This window comes from Paramisgurnus dabryanus, chromosome 22, assembly GCF_030506205.2.
Source record: "Paramisgurnus dabryanus chromosome 22, PD_genome_1.1, whole genome shotgun sequence".
NCBI lineage: Eukaryota > Metazoa > Chordata > Actinopteri > Cypriniformes > Cobitidae > Paramisgurnus > Paramisgurnus dabryanus.
This window is the reverse complement of record NC_133358.1, coordinates 21,682,088-21,699,204: the sequence shown is the minus strand read 5'-3', so window position 1 is coordinate 21,699,204 and position 17,117 is coordinate 21,682,088. Positions and strand designations below refer to the sequence as shown.

At 40.0% G+C, this 17,117-nt stretch overlaps 1 protein-coding gene across 2 annotated transcripts in view; it reads left to right on the top strand.

The window, feature by feature from the left end:
• zfhx4 (zinc finger homeobox 4) overlaps nt 1-17,117 on the top strand; it is a 73,997-nt gene that overhangs the window by 22,321 nt on the left and 34,559 nt on the right. For both annotated transcript variants that reach the window (XM_065258254.2, XM_065258252.2), the window contains exon 4: nt 14,755-14,986. In XM_065258254.2, the coding sequence (XP_065114326.1) occupies nt 14,755-14,986 (232 nt within the window). The remainder of the gene's footprint in view (nt 1-14,754; nt 14,987-17,117) is intronic.

Below are 17,117 nucleotides of genomic sequence, written 5' to 3'. Positions count from 1 at the left end.
TAAGATTAGAATGGATTCAAAACGCTCACAGGGGCTTTTCGAGAATAATATATAAACTACTTCTACTTTTAAAGGATAAAATCTTTAAGCAGCTCGGGTATTAATGTATTCAAAGTGTGTGAAATACAGAAAAAGTAACTAAACGACAAAGAGCAAATCTAGCAACGGGTGAAGTCAGCATGAGGCCAGTGAAGGGCTAAAAGAATTGCATGTGGTATTTGGAGGCCTGGCATTAAAGACAAAGTCCATGGGAATGTTTTAAAATCCTTAGCAGTTTAAAAAGGGCTAGGGGGGTCAGGGGGCTCGACTAATTCTCTAAGCAAATAAAAAAGGCTCCATGGCAACAAAGAGCATTTCGGATCACGTCGAAAGACAACTAGATGAAGATTAGAAGTGGAGAAAGGACTAGCTTAGCTATGATCTTAGTAAGTCTTGAAGTAGTTTCGCATTTGTTTGATCACGTGCTCTTGTGAATGGGTCGCTGCCTGATTATTGATTATTGAGACGATTGCATCCATCTTGCTCGTAAACCAACCTGATGTGTTCAGTTGAGGTTTACCAGAATTTTTTTTTGAGGAACATATTTTTAAATTTTACTGTACACTTCAGAATAGCAGGTGGCTTTTCAGGAGTGTGTATGCTTGATATGGGGCTGGTTTATATAGTAGTAAATCCTACAGAAGAATGACAACTGCGTATCTTTCTTTAAAGCTTGAAAGTGAATGATCTGGTCAAACCCAGACATATCATTTATGTAATAGAATCTATAGTTTGTAGGTTTTTATATAATGTGAACTGCCCTAAACTTCTTGCAAATCAATTATTAGTATTAGTAGTTAAATGGATGCCCGCCCCTCTGACTTTTATTGGCTCACACTTTAAGAAGTGTCAGAACAGGTGATGGTGCAGAATTTTGATGGAGAGATATTGGTGTCCATTTAACACAAAGGGGTTGAGGGGGTTCGGTCTGGCTCTCACATCTCCACGCCTCCACCTTTATCCAGGCAGAGTAAAATCTGTTCTACAGATGCGGCTTCTAATGCTTTTGGCAGGAATCGGGCCTTTTCACTCATGTATATTCGGTAGTAAATGTTGGAGAAAAAAAGTAAAAAGAGGTTCTTTATTTGACCAGAAAAACACCTCTTCTTTTATGTTTTAAAGGTGAAAGGGTAGCACGCTAAAGAACAAAGTATTGATGACCTTTCCATATGAGCCCGGAACACAGAGTATCTTTATGGCCAAAAATGATTGAGTATGCAAACAAAAAGCATATTCAGTATTTTTATTGCATGTTTTTTTTTCCGGGGTGAATTCAGTTTTTCCAGGCATTAAGAAAGACCCAAATTACATTAGCAGTGCAGTGTTTCTTTCTTGTGAAAGAACACAGAGACATGTAAAAAGCTTCACATTAGAAGCAGAGCTTCTCACAGGCTTTTTAAAGCTCCCAAGCCCACACGTAAAACAGCCTTCGATTTTTTCCAACGTTATGAAGTAACACTCCAATTAAAATAAATACAATACACATATGCACATACTTGGCATAGTATTTGGCTTCAGCGTTTAGTAAAGATGCATTGTCGTGATACAATTTTTGGTTAATAAATGATCGGTAATAAACACAGACTGTAAATCTGTCAAGGCCATTCAAGGGCAGGTGAAAAATCTGCGTTGCTCCAAAAAGCCAATTTGTGCTGGGCACTTTGGTCATTTGAAGCCAAGAATGTTCATGGTCAGTGTGTTAGGAAGGGAGGGTGAGCGTAAATAGCGATCCGCACCTGTTCACCAGGTGGTCCTCGTGTTGCACCTTCCACTTTTTCTTTTTCTATTCCCTCCTGTATCTAAGCTTCCTCTCCGGAGGCTTGTATATAGAACATAAGGATGTCCAGTGTGTTTCCCCCAGTTGCGCGGCGGGAGCTATGAACTGCTTAATTACAGCAACCAGCTCTGTCCCAGGGCATCCGTCATCATTCAAGCAGAATTTTTTTCTCTGTCTGTCTGGAGTCCAAGGCACCATTTCCATATTTGTATTTTCTTCCTCGTCTCCCTTTTCTATTTCTACCCGTTTCAAGCCACAGGGGCCTCGGCACACATAATGCGCCTCTTTCTGGTAGAGGCAGGCTGGGAGATGGAGCCGTTGCGACTGGCTCTCCGTGGCCTTGTCCCCGGGGAGCGGCAGATAGCCCATCTCATTATCCATGATACGGATGGCAACACCATTGGTCAGGGCAGGAAAATGAGAGGGGAAATTAAAAGAGGGAAGCAGAAAAAAATGTGAGAATAGGAGGCTGGAATTTCAGATTTATCAAAAGACTTATGTTTTTTACCCTCAAACGCTTTTTCTCATCTAGAAGGTCAGTATATCCTGGTCATCCCCCATCCTGTCTCTCCCCCCTCTCTCTCTCTCGCCGTTTTAAATCCAAGATGGCTGCCGTTTGACGGGCACATTATTATGTTATAGCAAATTCATTACTGAAGGTCAGCCTCACTTCTCATTTGAAAATCAAATGCCCCATATATATGCAGCTCAAATTATTGTCTGTCATTCCACCAAATCTGATGGTAAAACGGACAGAGATTGAATCGAGGGTATTTGCATAAAAACCCATTGTGGTATAGAAAAACAGAGATGGTTTGTTTTGCACACTACTATCCTATACCATCATCACCATCGTTGTTGTTGTCATCCCGTAGCGCATATTGTCATATTTATCTTGGTGATTTTTGACAGTTTTTATTAATAGGCAATGTGGAAATTAGTGTTAATAGAATCGGGTAAGGTGAATAAAACCTGCATCTCCCACATGAGCACCACGGCCATTACGCCACAGCTCATATTCCCCGAAGCACCTCATTATATGGTGTTTTGACAGGTTAGGTTTGTCTTTGATAGCTAGTCAATACCAATTTCATGACCGAAAATATTTCACTTGCATTTTTTGCATTTATTCCTGGCGACTGTAAACTTAGACTCTTGAAAGACATCCAGACTTGGAGAGAATGAGCGAATGAAAAAGAAAAGCAGACGTCTAGTCTCAGCCGTTTGTCAATAAGAGCTTCGCCGTAGCAGTGCCTTTGGACTTTGCTCAGGTCCAAACAGCATCATATCAGCCCTCACTTCACTTTACAAACACAAACAAAACCACAGCCTCACAAATGCGTCAGTTTATCCACTTACTCTCGGCGGGCATAGAAGTATGTCAGCACTCTTTCAGCCTCCCGCTCTGACCCAACAGAGGGGCCAGATTATTCAGACGCTCTCGTCTTTCACCTGCACACGGATTACAATGGGAATCTTTCAGGGGAGGGCGCGAGGGGGAGGGGGTATAATTAAAGCATACAGACAGACGAGTATGGGTGCAAACACAAAGCCAAGGCTTCAGCTAGGCCCTGCTGTCATTAATCCTCATAGATATTAATAGGTATTTCTTCCATCATGCCCTCCCCGCTTGTAAGCAGATGGTCATCTCCACACCGACCCTTGGTTGATGGAAAACCTCAAAGCATTATGTTAAAGTGTGACACCCCAAACACCCATGTCTGTTTTGATCTGACCTCCCAAACCCACACCCCGTGTTTCTTTCGTTTGTATTTATGTTCTTTAATTTTGTTCATTTCTTGTTTGAGTTGGGGGCCAGCGTATGAGGATGCTCTGATATTAATAACCAGATGTGATCTTCCTGTTGGCCCTGGGTCAGAGGGGCCGGCCAGGTCAGCCCATTTGTCTGTGTGCAGGCACTGTGAAGGCTATTGAGGCTGACAGGTATGGGAACCGTAGCAGAGGAAATAAGACTTACTGAGCCCCAAAAGGGAGCGTGGCACTCCCAGGAACAAAGAGTGGCAAGAGTTTGTCATTTTTTACCCCTTTCCTTTCTTTCCTCTTTTTCCCTTTCTTTTTCATCCCCCTCCGCCATCCATTTCTCATGGGATTTGGGCCCAGCTTAACAAAGGATGACTCACAGTTCTCTGATAAGGCCAGCAGTGGAAGGACTTGAATTGCAATAATATGATATTCTTGGTGAAATAGCTGGCTGAAGGTAATTAGCTTTGTTTTTAAGTCTCCAGACACAGGCGGAGAGCAAACATGGGATTTGGAAAACATTATTGGACAACGAATGTATGCCTGAACATCATACGTCCCCATGAGGTCTCGCCTATAACTCGCCAGAGATTTTTCTTTTAACGCTAACCTTTATTTTCCCCGTTAGCGTGCGAGTGCAGTCAACGATCACGCGTGTTAAAAAAGGATCCGGGATATTATCATCCCAGTCAACAATTAATGGCAAAGAGAGGGAGTTTGCAGAAAAGATTGCAATTAAGATCAATATTGACGTGTGTCGATTAATACGACCCGTGGCCCAGAACAGATGCCCGAGTGTAGACAGAGCCGCAGTCATGGGTGGCAGTTTTTGCTCACATTAACAGACCCGAATGCAAGAAAGCATTCCTCAAGTAATTGATTTTAAACATTAGGTGCTCACTGAATAGATAAGTAGAGTGTGATATTCGATTACAGAGCAAAGAACTCATTTAACCTCCTGTTCTCTCCTGGCCAGGATTTCCAACACAATACGATTTACCTCCCCTTAGGTTCAGTAGGATTAGTCCGCTACTAGTAATCCTTAATGCTTTGAAATAGACCTGATAGAAGTCCCACTCACTTGTTTGGGATTAAACCATGATTTTTTCACATTTAGTTGAATTAACCCTTTGAATTAATATTGTTGTTTTTTTTAAATGTTCAAAATGCTAAATACATTTTAGTGAAATCCAGATTGCTAGTGTTTTTAAAAATGTTTGTTTTACATTTTGTTTGCATGAACTCCTTTATTCCTCCAGCATCCCATTTATTTTACGTCTCACAAATGCCTAAAAGCATAACAGTTCACCCAAAGGTGCAGCCTCTGTTTGAAAGGAAAGCAGCCTGTTTTTTATGTTTTTTTTATTCTTTAAGAACAAGGCAAACATTTCAGTAATCTTCAAAGTGGCCGGTGGTATGTCGAGTGGACCGTGGAATGCAGACTATGGCTAGGGCTTTTCAGCGAAAAACAATGCCTTTCCTTTTATGGGTTGTTACTACATAAACTGCGGTCGAGCCATTAGTCATATTGACTTACAATACCACAATTTGAAAATAAGGTCTCAGAAGCTTAAATTGTTATGTTTATGTGCATTAGAAGTGCAATTTATGTGTGTATATCATATATATATTCATATGTTTTATTTATACAGCGCTGTCTGCTCTTTATGTGTGGGTAGGTGAGAGTGTTATTCGCTTCAGCCCCTTTGATAAAGCACAGGTTAAAAGCGCTGGCCCTTACAGACTCGACTCCTTAAGATTTTTATAGGGAATATGCAAAGCGTTCGGCTAAGCACTACTTCCATTGAGGAGTGAGAGCAGAGGCAGGGCTCTTTAAACAAGCGCCTCTCCGTGATCCCCGTGCTAGCCCTTCCCCCCACTTCCCCTCCCTCCTTTAATAGGATGCAAATCGGGGACCCTCCTCTATGTTGTTGTGGAATGCTAAAAGGCAGATGGAACATGAAAGGGTTTCATGTTTAAAAGTATGAATAGGGAGAGCACACAGCAGTGAGCCGGGGTGCCTTACTCTCTTATCAGATACGAGGTGGGAGATGGTCTCATCTTTGCATGGGCTCGTTTTACAGAAAAGATTTCAGCCAGGAGATTGTGCATCATAATTAGTTGGAATGCCACAGTCTCGTACGGTGCTGGAAGAGGGTCACACGCATGGATCATCCTTCCCATGCTTCCCACCTGAGACTGTGAGCTCATAACTCTGTTTGCATTGCTGTATATTAAAAACATATGCTGCGATTTGGGGGAAGGTTTCAGGCAGTAGATAAGAAGTTGATTTATTGTATGTCAGTTTGAGTAAATATATAGAAATGAGTAAGGTTTTTCTGCAAAAAGAAATCTTACAATGGTTGATTATATTTTAGTATGTGCAACACACAGTGTTGGGGGCAACGTATAAATGCATTACGTAATAATATTATTTTTCTGAAGTAACGAGTGAAGTAACGCATTACTTTATAAATGCACACATTATTATTTGAGTTACTTTTTTTTTTAAAGAAGTGCAAGTTACTTTTCAGTTTAATTAATTTGATAAAAAAAATAATGTACTGAATTAAACTGAACATATTCATGTAGAATTACGCACACTATACGTGCGCGCCCGAGCGGGAATAGTTTGAGTCAGAAACAGAGATGGCAGGCCAGAGCTTGACATTTTTGCATTCTCATTCATAAAAAACACTTGCAATGCCTGAAAGAAATCAAGCCTCAGCCAAGTAAGAAAAAGTAATGCAAAAGTAACTTAAAAGTAACGTAAGTATTACTTTCCATGAAAAGTAACTAAGTAACGCAATTAGTTACTTTTTTGGGGAGTAACTTAATTTTGTAATGCATTACTTTTAAAAGTAACTATACCGAATACTGGCAACGCATACAGCCTTAGTAATGTATATTTAAATACAGTACTGTGCAAAAGTCACCCCCAGCTTTGTTGTTTAAGCAAAGTTTTAATGTCCATCCATTATTTTTATTAAAGGGATAGTTCACCCAAAAATAAAAAATCTGTCATCATTTACTCACTCTCATGTTGTTATAAACCTGTATAAATGTTCGTTCTTTTGACGAAAGTTTTAACCAAATCGTTTGTGGACCCCATTTACTTCCACAGTATTCTTTTTTTTTCTACTATGGAAGTGAATGGGGTATACGAGCGATTTGGTTACAACATTTCTCAAAATATGTTCATTTGTGTTCAAAGAAATGTATACAGGCTTGTAACAACATGGGGGTGAGTAAATGATGACAGAATTTTCATTTTTGGGTTGAACTATCTCTTTAAGACACAAACAGAACAGACAGGAAATATCTATACAAAATAAAAATAAAAAATTTAAACGAAATGTTTTCTTCAGGCATCAGTCAGTATTTAGTGTGACCTCTCTTGGTTTTAAACACATTTTGAGCTTTTTTGAGGAGAGTAAAGTCCTGAAATCATTTAATTAGAATTAGAAATTAGGATTTAATTTTATTTAGGTTTAAGAGAGTCTGCCGTTTTCTGCTATTGCTCAAGTGGAAGGGGAGTTGAATAAATACTTGATACTTCATACTTTTATATTGTTTTTGAAACTACACACAAATTTCCTGTATTTTTTGGACTGAGAAAAAATTACATATGATCACTACTCCATTGCAAAAACAACAAATCTAATGGACACATGGGGGCCTTTTGCACAGTAATGCATAAATGTATGTCCAAAGTGACTTAAATGTATACATTTCATCTGTATACTGTACATGTTTCTTGGTGAACCCATGGCATCTGTGCAACTAACGCAATACTCTACCATTTAAGCCACAGGAGCACAACAAAAATATGACCTCAAGTAAACAAAGGTTTTTGTTATAGTTTGTGATCCGACATCGGGATGGAGTCTCTGGTCTGTTTCTCAATCTGATGGAGACGGGCAAAGCTTTTAAGGGTAATGGTAAGGTCAGTGGATTTAATGGGAGAGAAGTGTCCAGGCGACAGATTTTAAATCACCATAATATAAATACACCTTCATTTTTGTAGGGAGTTTGCTTTCTTTTAAGGCAACGTAAGCAGTTTTGTCCATCTTGACAGTAGGATGGATTATAGGAGAGAACTGCTTCCTAATCTTCAACTATAGAGGTCAGAGGTGATATGCAAATAAAATTCCTGATGCCCTTGCTTCATGTTTATATCTGTTTATAGACAAAATATTCTATTACCTGATTACCAATCAATAAGTGGATGTCATCACAATGACCATTAGATTTGATTCTGGCTTTGTTTTAAAACCTGGATAACTGCTTAGGCAGCATTATGGGGCAGCATGGTCCAACATTAAATCGAATCTCGGTACGGAGCATTGATTAAACATTTAAATGTGCATATTATCCCCAAAATAGAATAAGAAAGGTAGCAAACTCATTTAAAATGTTTATGCCAATAATGCTTGGAAAGCAGCATCCTAGGTTTTGAAACGCTCTTTAGAATATTCTGTTGCATTTACATTCTCGCATTCTTTTCATTATCAAGGATTACATTGGCTGTTGTATAGCGTAGGTGCCATTTAGCCCACATAATTCTCTTGCATTAGTCCACAGTGTAGTATGGACCTTTGCTTGACCTTTGAAAGAGTCAGACAGTGCAGTGGACCAATGGGAGAGCATGTTATTAAGGAGCACTGTTGCATGCCAGTCTCACTCTTTCTGCTTTACTTCACACGACGTGTCAGAAGCGACGACGTGGTCTCCTGCACATTAAAGCCTTTCAAGGTTCCATTTGCACTAATTCATTTCCTTCTGTTGTATAGGTGCATTAATGCAGGCCTAATGATATATGCCAGAACAACAACATTAGCACCACATGGAAATATTTCTCTTCACGCACCCCTCTTCATCTGTTTACCGTTCGGCTAGGGTCGTATGAAGCCGCGGCGCATTCGCTTCCCGAAGCCCTGAGCGTTGTTTACTTTAATATTGAGTCGACAGGAATTGGCGCTAACAGCAATCAATGAAATATTGCATTGCGGATCAATCCACATATTAAAATGCTGTTAAAACACATTTCTCACGGTCTGCTCTACAGGCAGAGTAAAACACACACTCACAGACACCGACATGATTGATATGAATGTAAATGTACATGAGAAGTACAACAATATTTCCAGAGAAACTCTTTCAAGACTTTCCATCATTTTGGTAGATTTATATATTTTTGTTTTGGAGCATGCTCAGCTGGCCAACATTTACATGAACTACGCAGTTCAGCCTGCACTGACACTTTGAAAGGTAATTAATGTTCTTATTCTCGTATAGCCACGCTCAAAACCATTTGTCCTGGAAAAACAGGCGTGTGCCGGTCCTGCAGGTCCGAGAGAGACAGATTAGAGTAAATGAGAGACTGTGGATGGATTCTGCCCTAGTTGTGGGTTTTGTTTCGGAGAGACCCCGGGCTGTGTCCCGCTCTCCTTACTGCGGCCCCGGGAGCCACCTCAGACGGGAGAGTGCCGGTGAAAGACACACTGTGCTAATTCACTTATTTAACTTGGCATCCTTTCGAAAAGGATGATTATTATTATTATATGACCTAAGCAGCAAACCATACGGCCATGCGCTGGCAGAATGTCCTAAGCCATAATTACATATGATGAACCAGATGGAGTCTGAGAAAAAATAAATAGGGGAGGTAATTTGGGGCACTTTGATGCATTCCTTTGGATTTGTTAAGGTGGGCGAGAGAGAGAGAGAGAAAGAGAGAGAAGAAAAAGTCTTGTTTTGTGCCTGTAGAGGAGATGATGGCCTCATGCGAAATCTCCAAATGGAATGCAGGGGGCATACCTCTCTCACAAGACTCTCACTCGGGTTGCCAATACCTACAGTGCCCATGATATAACATTACATTTATGTCTCCGGGCTCAATAGTGGTTCCTGGTAACATGTGTTTGGACGGTGTCAGCATTGATGGAATCGTATACCTGGCTGGCCTCCAAGTAATGTTGGAATGTGTTTAAAATGCTTTGAGGAACAAAACAAGCTTTTGTTTATTTTCTTTTTCGTTCTCGGGGGCCACAAGAGCTACACCGGAAACTAGTGCCTCTTCGAAAGCATACAAACAAGAAATCTTTAGATTTAAAAGAAAGGAGATAATTGCGTATACTGGTATGGTAAAAAAAAAATTTAAAGGGTGTATAAATTCAGAGGAATTACTTAACAACGTATTGTTTTCTTGTGTACCGAGCCCCTAAGGTGACATTGGAGTAAAAAAATCCAAAGGTTAATTTCATGTGCTCACACGAAGCCTTCATGTGCAGAATTTTTTTTAAAGTTTAGTTTCGCATGGTCACGTGAAACTATCACGTACGCACGTAAAACTATCGCGTGCGCACGAAAGTGCATTTAGTTCTGCTTGCGCACGTGAAACTTTCGCTACGATAGTTTCACGTGCACACGCAAAAGTTTCACGTGCACACACAGAACTAAACGCAATAGTTTCACGTGCGCACGCGATAGTTTCACGTGCGCACGCGATAGTTTCACGTGCGCACGTGGAACTAAACTTTAATTCATTTTTGCTTCATGTCCCCTTAGGGGCTCCGTACTTGTGTTCATTAGTAAGATTTTTGTTGTCGCTTATGACTAAAGCAAAGCAGTTGAACAGAATTGCCTTTTTGTTTGTTTTGATTAGAATTAATACATTTTTTATCTTTTTTTTTTGAAGAAAGTTGAAGAAAATGAACATCCAGCCTTTATGCTTATTGTGAATGCCGCTAGGATTTTATCACTGCAGGCAATACAAATATAACCAGTTTCTCAGTCGCATGGAGAAGTGTTTTGTAGTCACTAAAGTAAGCATAAATAAGTCTCATCAGGTTGAGAAAAAAAACGTGATCCCTGGGAATTAGGATCTAGTTTGACAGGTTTTGGCACAGTCAATGTTGTATTTGCTTTAGTGTCTCCAGCCTTATGCCTGATTAGGTCCTGAGAGCCCAGAGAGCGAGAGGTGTGTGTTCCTCCTCGGACCCCTGTGCCCGAGATCTCAGCATCACTCGCGTGGGGTGGATGTGCACTTTGGCATGCCAAGGGGCACCCGGGGACAACAAGTTAGCTAAAATGATTGGACCCTGCGGGGTTTCAACACTTGGTTGCTTGCCAAATGCTAATTTAGAACAATTATCCATCAAAGGCAGACACGCCTGTTATATTGTCATAGATAGGCTCTTTGCCACCCACAACAAGAGGCTGGTTTTACACAGAACCACAGCGAGATTTATCCTCCACCTTTGTGTTCTCTATCTACACCGTGTCGAGGCGAGAGAAACCTAAGTCTTATTCTTTCTTATTTATCTGAGTAATAAATAGGCTACCAACATCGTGACTTTCGGTGGGCAGAATGTGCAGCAACATTTTGAACTTGCAGTAGTATATAACTGCTCTGTAAGTCTGTCAGGACTAAAAATGGTAAGCTTAGACCTCATAAATCAGAAACCCCAGGCTTAAGTCTCTGAACAGCTTGCACCGTTGCCACAGGGCTCTATAAAAGATGGAGGAAAAATAGTAGATTTAGAATATAGGTTTTAAACAAACAAACAGGAATTATTTTATTATTAACTGGTTTGAACGATAGACATGTTTGTATTTTATTAACTATAAGAACATACTCAGCTGTGAATTTGATTCAGAATCATTTAGGATGCAATATCATCTCTATTCGCACAAATGTAATTCCTAGTACTAAGTAAACAACACAAAATAGCTGCTAGAAGAGGAATAAACAGAAACTATAGATGGATCTAAATGCATAATGAGTATATAAATGTGTGTTTGACGATAGCTAGCCAATAGCCCCATGCAAGCAAATGCTTGTTTATTAGCTTGCAAGTTATTCATCTTAGTCATAATACTGGGAATGCAACTTATATTACTGTTTTCTAAGAAACAATATTCATAGAGTCAGAATGGAACATCCTGTGTGTGTATTTTTTTGTAATAAATCACAACTTAAAGTTTATTAGCAATGCAAAGATTACAAAGATATACGTTCCTGAGAGCAGGGCACGCGCAACAAATAACTGAGATCATGGCATTACCTGGAATTTTAGTTTAAAATAAATGCTTTTAAAAAAAGATCTTTCGAGCTGACTCTCCAATTGAAAACCTTTAAATTACAGATCGATATTGTCTATATTTACAGTTGTCCAAAAGTGAAAGGTCTCATTAGGACTCTTTGAGAGGTTTATATGCTGTTTAGGGTCCACAGGCAAGGCGGTTCATACAAGCAACCCTGCATGTTTTAAAGAACTTCTCTTTTAAAAGAAACAAAGATAGTCGTAATTAATGACCCTGAATCTGTGCCAGAAAGGCTTTGCTCTGACAACTTGAACTTAATTAAAGTCTAAGACGTTTCAATGGTCACAGAGTGCCCCTTACGGAGCGCAAGTCCTGCAGACTCGTGAGAAAATTCTGCAGAGTTTATGAAAGAAAAGATGTGTGTTACCACTGGTGCCATGACTCTAATCCCTGACAGTCCAAGAATCTATTTAGTCAAAAGGGCTTTCTTATAGCCGGCTCACACCTGCAGGCACGCTGGTACTTCCTTTAGGCCTGGAGAAGGTCGGTTTTGTGTTCTAGCGGAAGATCAGATAATGGAGGCCTCATTCTGGCTTTTGTTTTTGCTCATTGTTCATTAAGCTAGGCACACTTGATATGCTTGGCTTGCCTGGGGAATGGGGAGGGACCAACTGTTTGTAGGATGGGGGACATTGTGTGTGTTTGTGTGTGTGTGTATGCGTGTGTGTGTTCTAGGTATAGGAAGCCTGGCAGTTCTCTATGGCCTTGCATGGTGCATCGCTGCACAATTTTAATGCAAAACTTTAGCCCAAATTAAAGTGCATAATTGTCAGGCAGGACTGAATGCAGGAGCCCTGCTGTTTGAAACACATTAGAGCTGAATAGAACAATGCGCAAAGCTGGACAGTTCGGATTTCGCCTACAAAGCACTGTTTTAAATACTCTCTCTCCCCTTCTGTGTCCAAACCTCCGCTTAGAGTCTCTTGTCAGAATTAACAAGCTTAGGAAGCCCCACTAGTTCTAGTGTGTGTGTGCATGTGTGTGTGTGTGTGTGTGTGTGTTGTCCCTAAAAAGACCAATCCAGTTTGGGTTTTGTCTGAGGCAGAGGGGGATAGGGGCTGTTCACCTTATGCGCACTAGTTCATCCACTGGAAGCCAGATTGCCAAGAGAAATAAAGCGTTTAGGTGCAGTTTAATAGCTGTAAATAGTGGCAGAATTTGCATGAGAAAGTAGCCAGGATTTCCTTCTCTTCTGCAGGAAAGGATAATGCACTTTTTGTGCATGTGTGTGTTTGTATTTGTGTGTGCACATTAGGGCTGTGCCTGTATTTGTTTGTGTTTATTGACACTGCAAATTTTACTGCATTGGTATATATCTATCTATATATATATATATATATATATATATATATATATATATATATATATATATATATATATATATATATATATATATATATATATATATAATTATTATGATTATTATTATTATTATTATTATTATTATTATTTTGATAAAATTATGATTTTATTTTAAATCAAAGCTACAAAACAGCCATGGTGTTAGTTCAATCCAAAATTTAGATTTTTTTATGCGTTGACTTTATGTTTATATTATGCGTAATAACATTATATAGTACTGTGCAAAAGTCTTAGGCCACCATGCCAGAGTTAGATTTGTTGTTTTTGCAATGTTATAGTGATCATATATAATTGTTTCTCAGTCTCTTTAATATAATACATCCATATAGGATGAAATACAGGACATGTGTATATAGTATTAAAATCTATTTAATATGTAAACTCATGTGTCAAGTTTTTAGGGTAAGCTCCCCTTCCACTTGAGCAAAAGCAGGCAGCTGGATCTCTTAAACCTAAATAAAATTAAATACTAATTTCTAATTTTAGAAAGAAAGAAATTTGTCTTTTTACTTCATTCTGCTCAAAAACGCTCAAGATGTGTTTAGTGCCAAGATAAGTCACACTAAACACAGACTATGCCTAAAGAAAACATTTAGACCTGAAAATTAAATTTTTTATTTTATCGTACACATTTTCTGTTTGTATCTTATATAAAATAGATTGAAAAATAAATATGGATGGACATTAAAACTTCCAAAACAACAAATCTGGTGGGGGTGGCCTAAGAGTTTGGCACAGTACTGTATATACAGTATAGCAATATTTCTGTCGACATATTTCTACAAAAGCATTTTAAGCATGACCTGTCCATGAACAGTTTGAGAGATGATGCAAAATATCATTCATCACAATTACAAAATTGTAAATAATCTTCCTTCCAAAGATTAGTGACATAGTGGCAGTCAAACCACAGTGCTTCCTTTAGTCACACATATACAGTGGGGCCTGGGGAACAGGGGTCTTTGTGTCAGTAAAGAAGAGAGAGGCCACACTGGGCTTTAGCTTCCAATTTAGCTCGCTAATACGTCACAGACTTCCCTCCCTTTGCTGTACACTCACAAACCGGCATTTGAACATTTAGACTATATAAACCCGAATATGTATGCGTTTAAACGGTTTCCCATTACTGTACAGGCCTTTATGAGAGGTATGGAAACCAAGTTAGCCCCTCTTCTACTGAATGAAGTTGCAGACCTGCGGTAGTTTTATTGCCAGGCCTGGTAGATTTGTTTTCTTATCTTTATCGCAGTACAGATAGTAAATTACCCCCACCCGATCCCATCTCGCTCTCATCTCTCTCTAAAGTTGCACAGACCAGACTTAAAGTTAAGCTAGACTTCGTGTCGCGGTAAATTACTTCTGTGTCCTGGATTACGTGATGCCGGGCAGAGACACTTTGCCTTTTTCTCCCTCTCTGCATCTCTCCATCTCTCCTGGTCTGTCTTTCCTCATTGGGCAGCCGCTTTAAAGCACCCGGCTCTCTTTGTTATCAGTATTTATGTTTGAGACAAAGCTTGAAGGAATGCATGTCATGTCAGGAGATTATTACGGGAGAAAGGAAGTATCTGTTTCACGTAGGTGCTGTGAAACAAACGACGGCTGTAATTTCATGTGAAGCGCAGAGCCCCTAATGACTTTCCCCTTTCTCTCTTTCTATTTCTCTCTCTCCGTTTCCATCTGTTCTCGTACCTCCTCCTCTCCTGCAGCACTTACAAAAACAGGAGAGCGCATGTAACTCGGAGTCTTGCTACTACTACTGCGCGTTGTGCGACTACTCCAGCCGAGCCAAGCTGAACTTACTGCAGCACATCCGGACGGTCAAGCACCAGCAGAGCGAGGGTCTCCGGAAACTGCAGCTGCACCAGCAGGGTCTCCCTCCGGACGAAGACAACATCGCAGATATTTTCTTCGTCAAGGACTGCCCTCCGAACGAATCCGGTGAGTGCACCTTTTAGATCCTCCTCCCGCCCTCCCTCGAACATCGGTCCATACCGTCGTCTGCCATCCTCCTCCTACGCCCATGTGAAATACGCCAGCTGCCTAATCTCCCTAAAATGAACACGTTGTTCCCATTACGGCCTTCTTTTTATATCAGTACCATACTTAGCCCGCTACGCAGTGACATCTTTAGCAGGCTCGTAGAAACTCTACCTTGGGAGGATCTCGCAGTGAAATGCGTCCCCCTGGAGTGAGTTTTAATTTCCTTTCTCATGACCAAAGCAATTTGGCTTTCATTTAAAAGTTTTGGAGCTGCCAGAAGCTAATAAGTGTAACAGAACTGTAAAACATTCAGAGACACAAGGAAAAACCAGGGAAAAAGATTAATCGTTTTATTTGAGAGGGACCTGTGATTTAAAACATAAGACTAAATCAGGGTCCATTATATAATAATGCCTACGTTAATGCTGCACGACCGAAATGAACGCTTAACTTGTTTTTGCTTAGCCTGACCTGGCCGAGCGAAACGACTAACACGTTTTGAATGGCATTCCAAAGCTAAATTAATCTCTGTTCCCCAAAGTGTCCTGTTTATATATGAACTCCAGAACCAGATGGAATTAAACTGAGAACCATATGTGAAACTCCAGCTCCAAAACTACCCATATTGGAAATAAACGAGTGAGTTTTACATTTGGCATTAATTATATCTGGATCAAAGGTGCTTCGGAGTCTGGGTGCACCAAAGGACCAGTTAGATAAATCATTATTTTACATTTAGAAAGACAGCTTACCTCTCTCTCTCTCTCATGTGCACACATATGCACACCCTCCCTTACCCCTTAAGCTTGTGCTTTGTCTTTGCAAGAAAATAAAGTACATTATTACCCTTAAATCTACTTGAAGCTTTTTTAAATTTACGTGCTACGAGATGCCCTGATTTTTAACAGACTTCATTATTTTTGGACAGCATGCTTTGCTTTCATGTGCTGCTAGTAAACAGTTTATCATAGACATTACTTTACGACATTCTTTTAAATATTCAAGAGAATTTCTCAACTCCCCACTCAATGCGTTTTCAGCTTTAATATTTACTTCAGTACTTTAGCTAACTTACAGACTCATTCAGAATTTATGCCAAGCATTTAATGGCCATCCTTTTTTTGCTGAAACGGGAGACAAACTGCAGGAAGAGTACATTAAGGATGAGATAAACCTGTTGTCATTGTTTTGGTACTCTTGATGGACTCTAAAGCAGCTGTCTCCGCTCGTGTGAAGCTAATGTTTTGATTATATACAACTACGCCTGGTTCACTTGTAGAGTTACTCGCTTTAATAGGCCCAAGCCTCCAGCTAAGAGCGTATGGGAGGTTGCGTCAAACTTTTTACCAGCTCTGGATCTTAGTAAAAAATGATTTTCAGCTAGTTTAACCCCATCATCCCGATGTTTGAAGTGTTTTCAAACCTGTCCAACACCAGCAAGGTTAAGGAAATGGATCGCTGGCGCCAGCTAAGTCATAGCTTATTTTCATTAATTGTTCCAACTGGCAATGCAAATGTAAGCGGTAAATAAATAAATTAAAAAAAAGTTAGCCAAGTGCCAGCAGAGGAGAAAGGGGAGATAAATTGGCCGAGTAGCAGGGAGCCTGCCCTCCCCGTGACACAGTGCCCACTGCGTTCTCAAGACCGGGCCTGGTGCCTGTGTGTATGTGATGGTAATAATTTGTGTCTCTGTTCCAGGGAAAGATCCTGGAGTAAGCAACATTTCAGCCCTCGCTGAATTACAGCTCTGTGTTAAAGGGTTTGGTAGGTTTTCGTGGGTATAACTCCTTAGTTTAGCATTTTCTGGTCATTAGTCAGTTTCATGAAGAGAGAAGGAAAAAAACAGATTTATTTAACTGCTGACCTGCATCTTTCTTTTAAAAGCAGCGCCACGGCACCTCGCCAAATAATTATAAAACCATTTGGGAATAAAGGTTAGACTGCCATTGACTTCATGTACATGTGAATGAATTTCGTTAAACAATTTTGATGCAATTTTAGGCGTAATTAAAGAGAGATTTTGTGGCAGTGGTTAAATAAAAGAAAAATGCATTAGTGACAAAAGCCACAGTCAGCAAACTACAGCCAT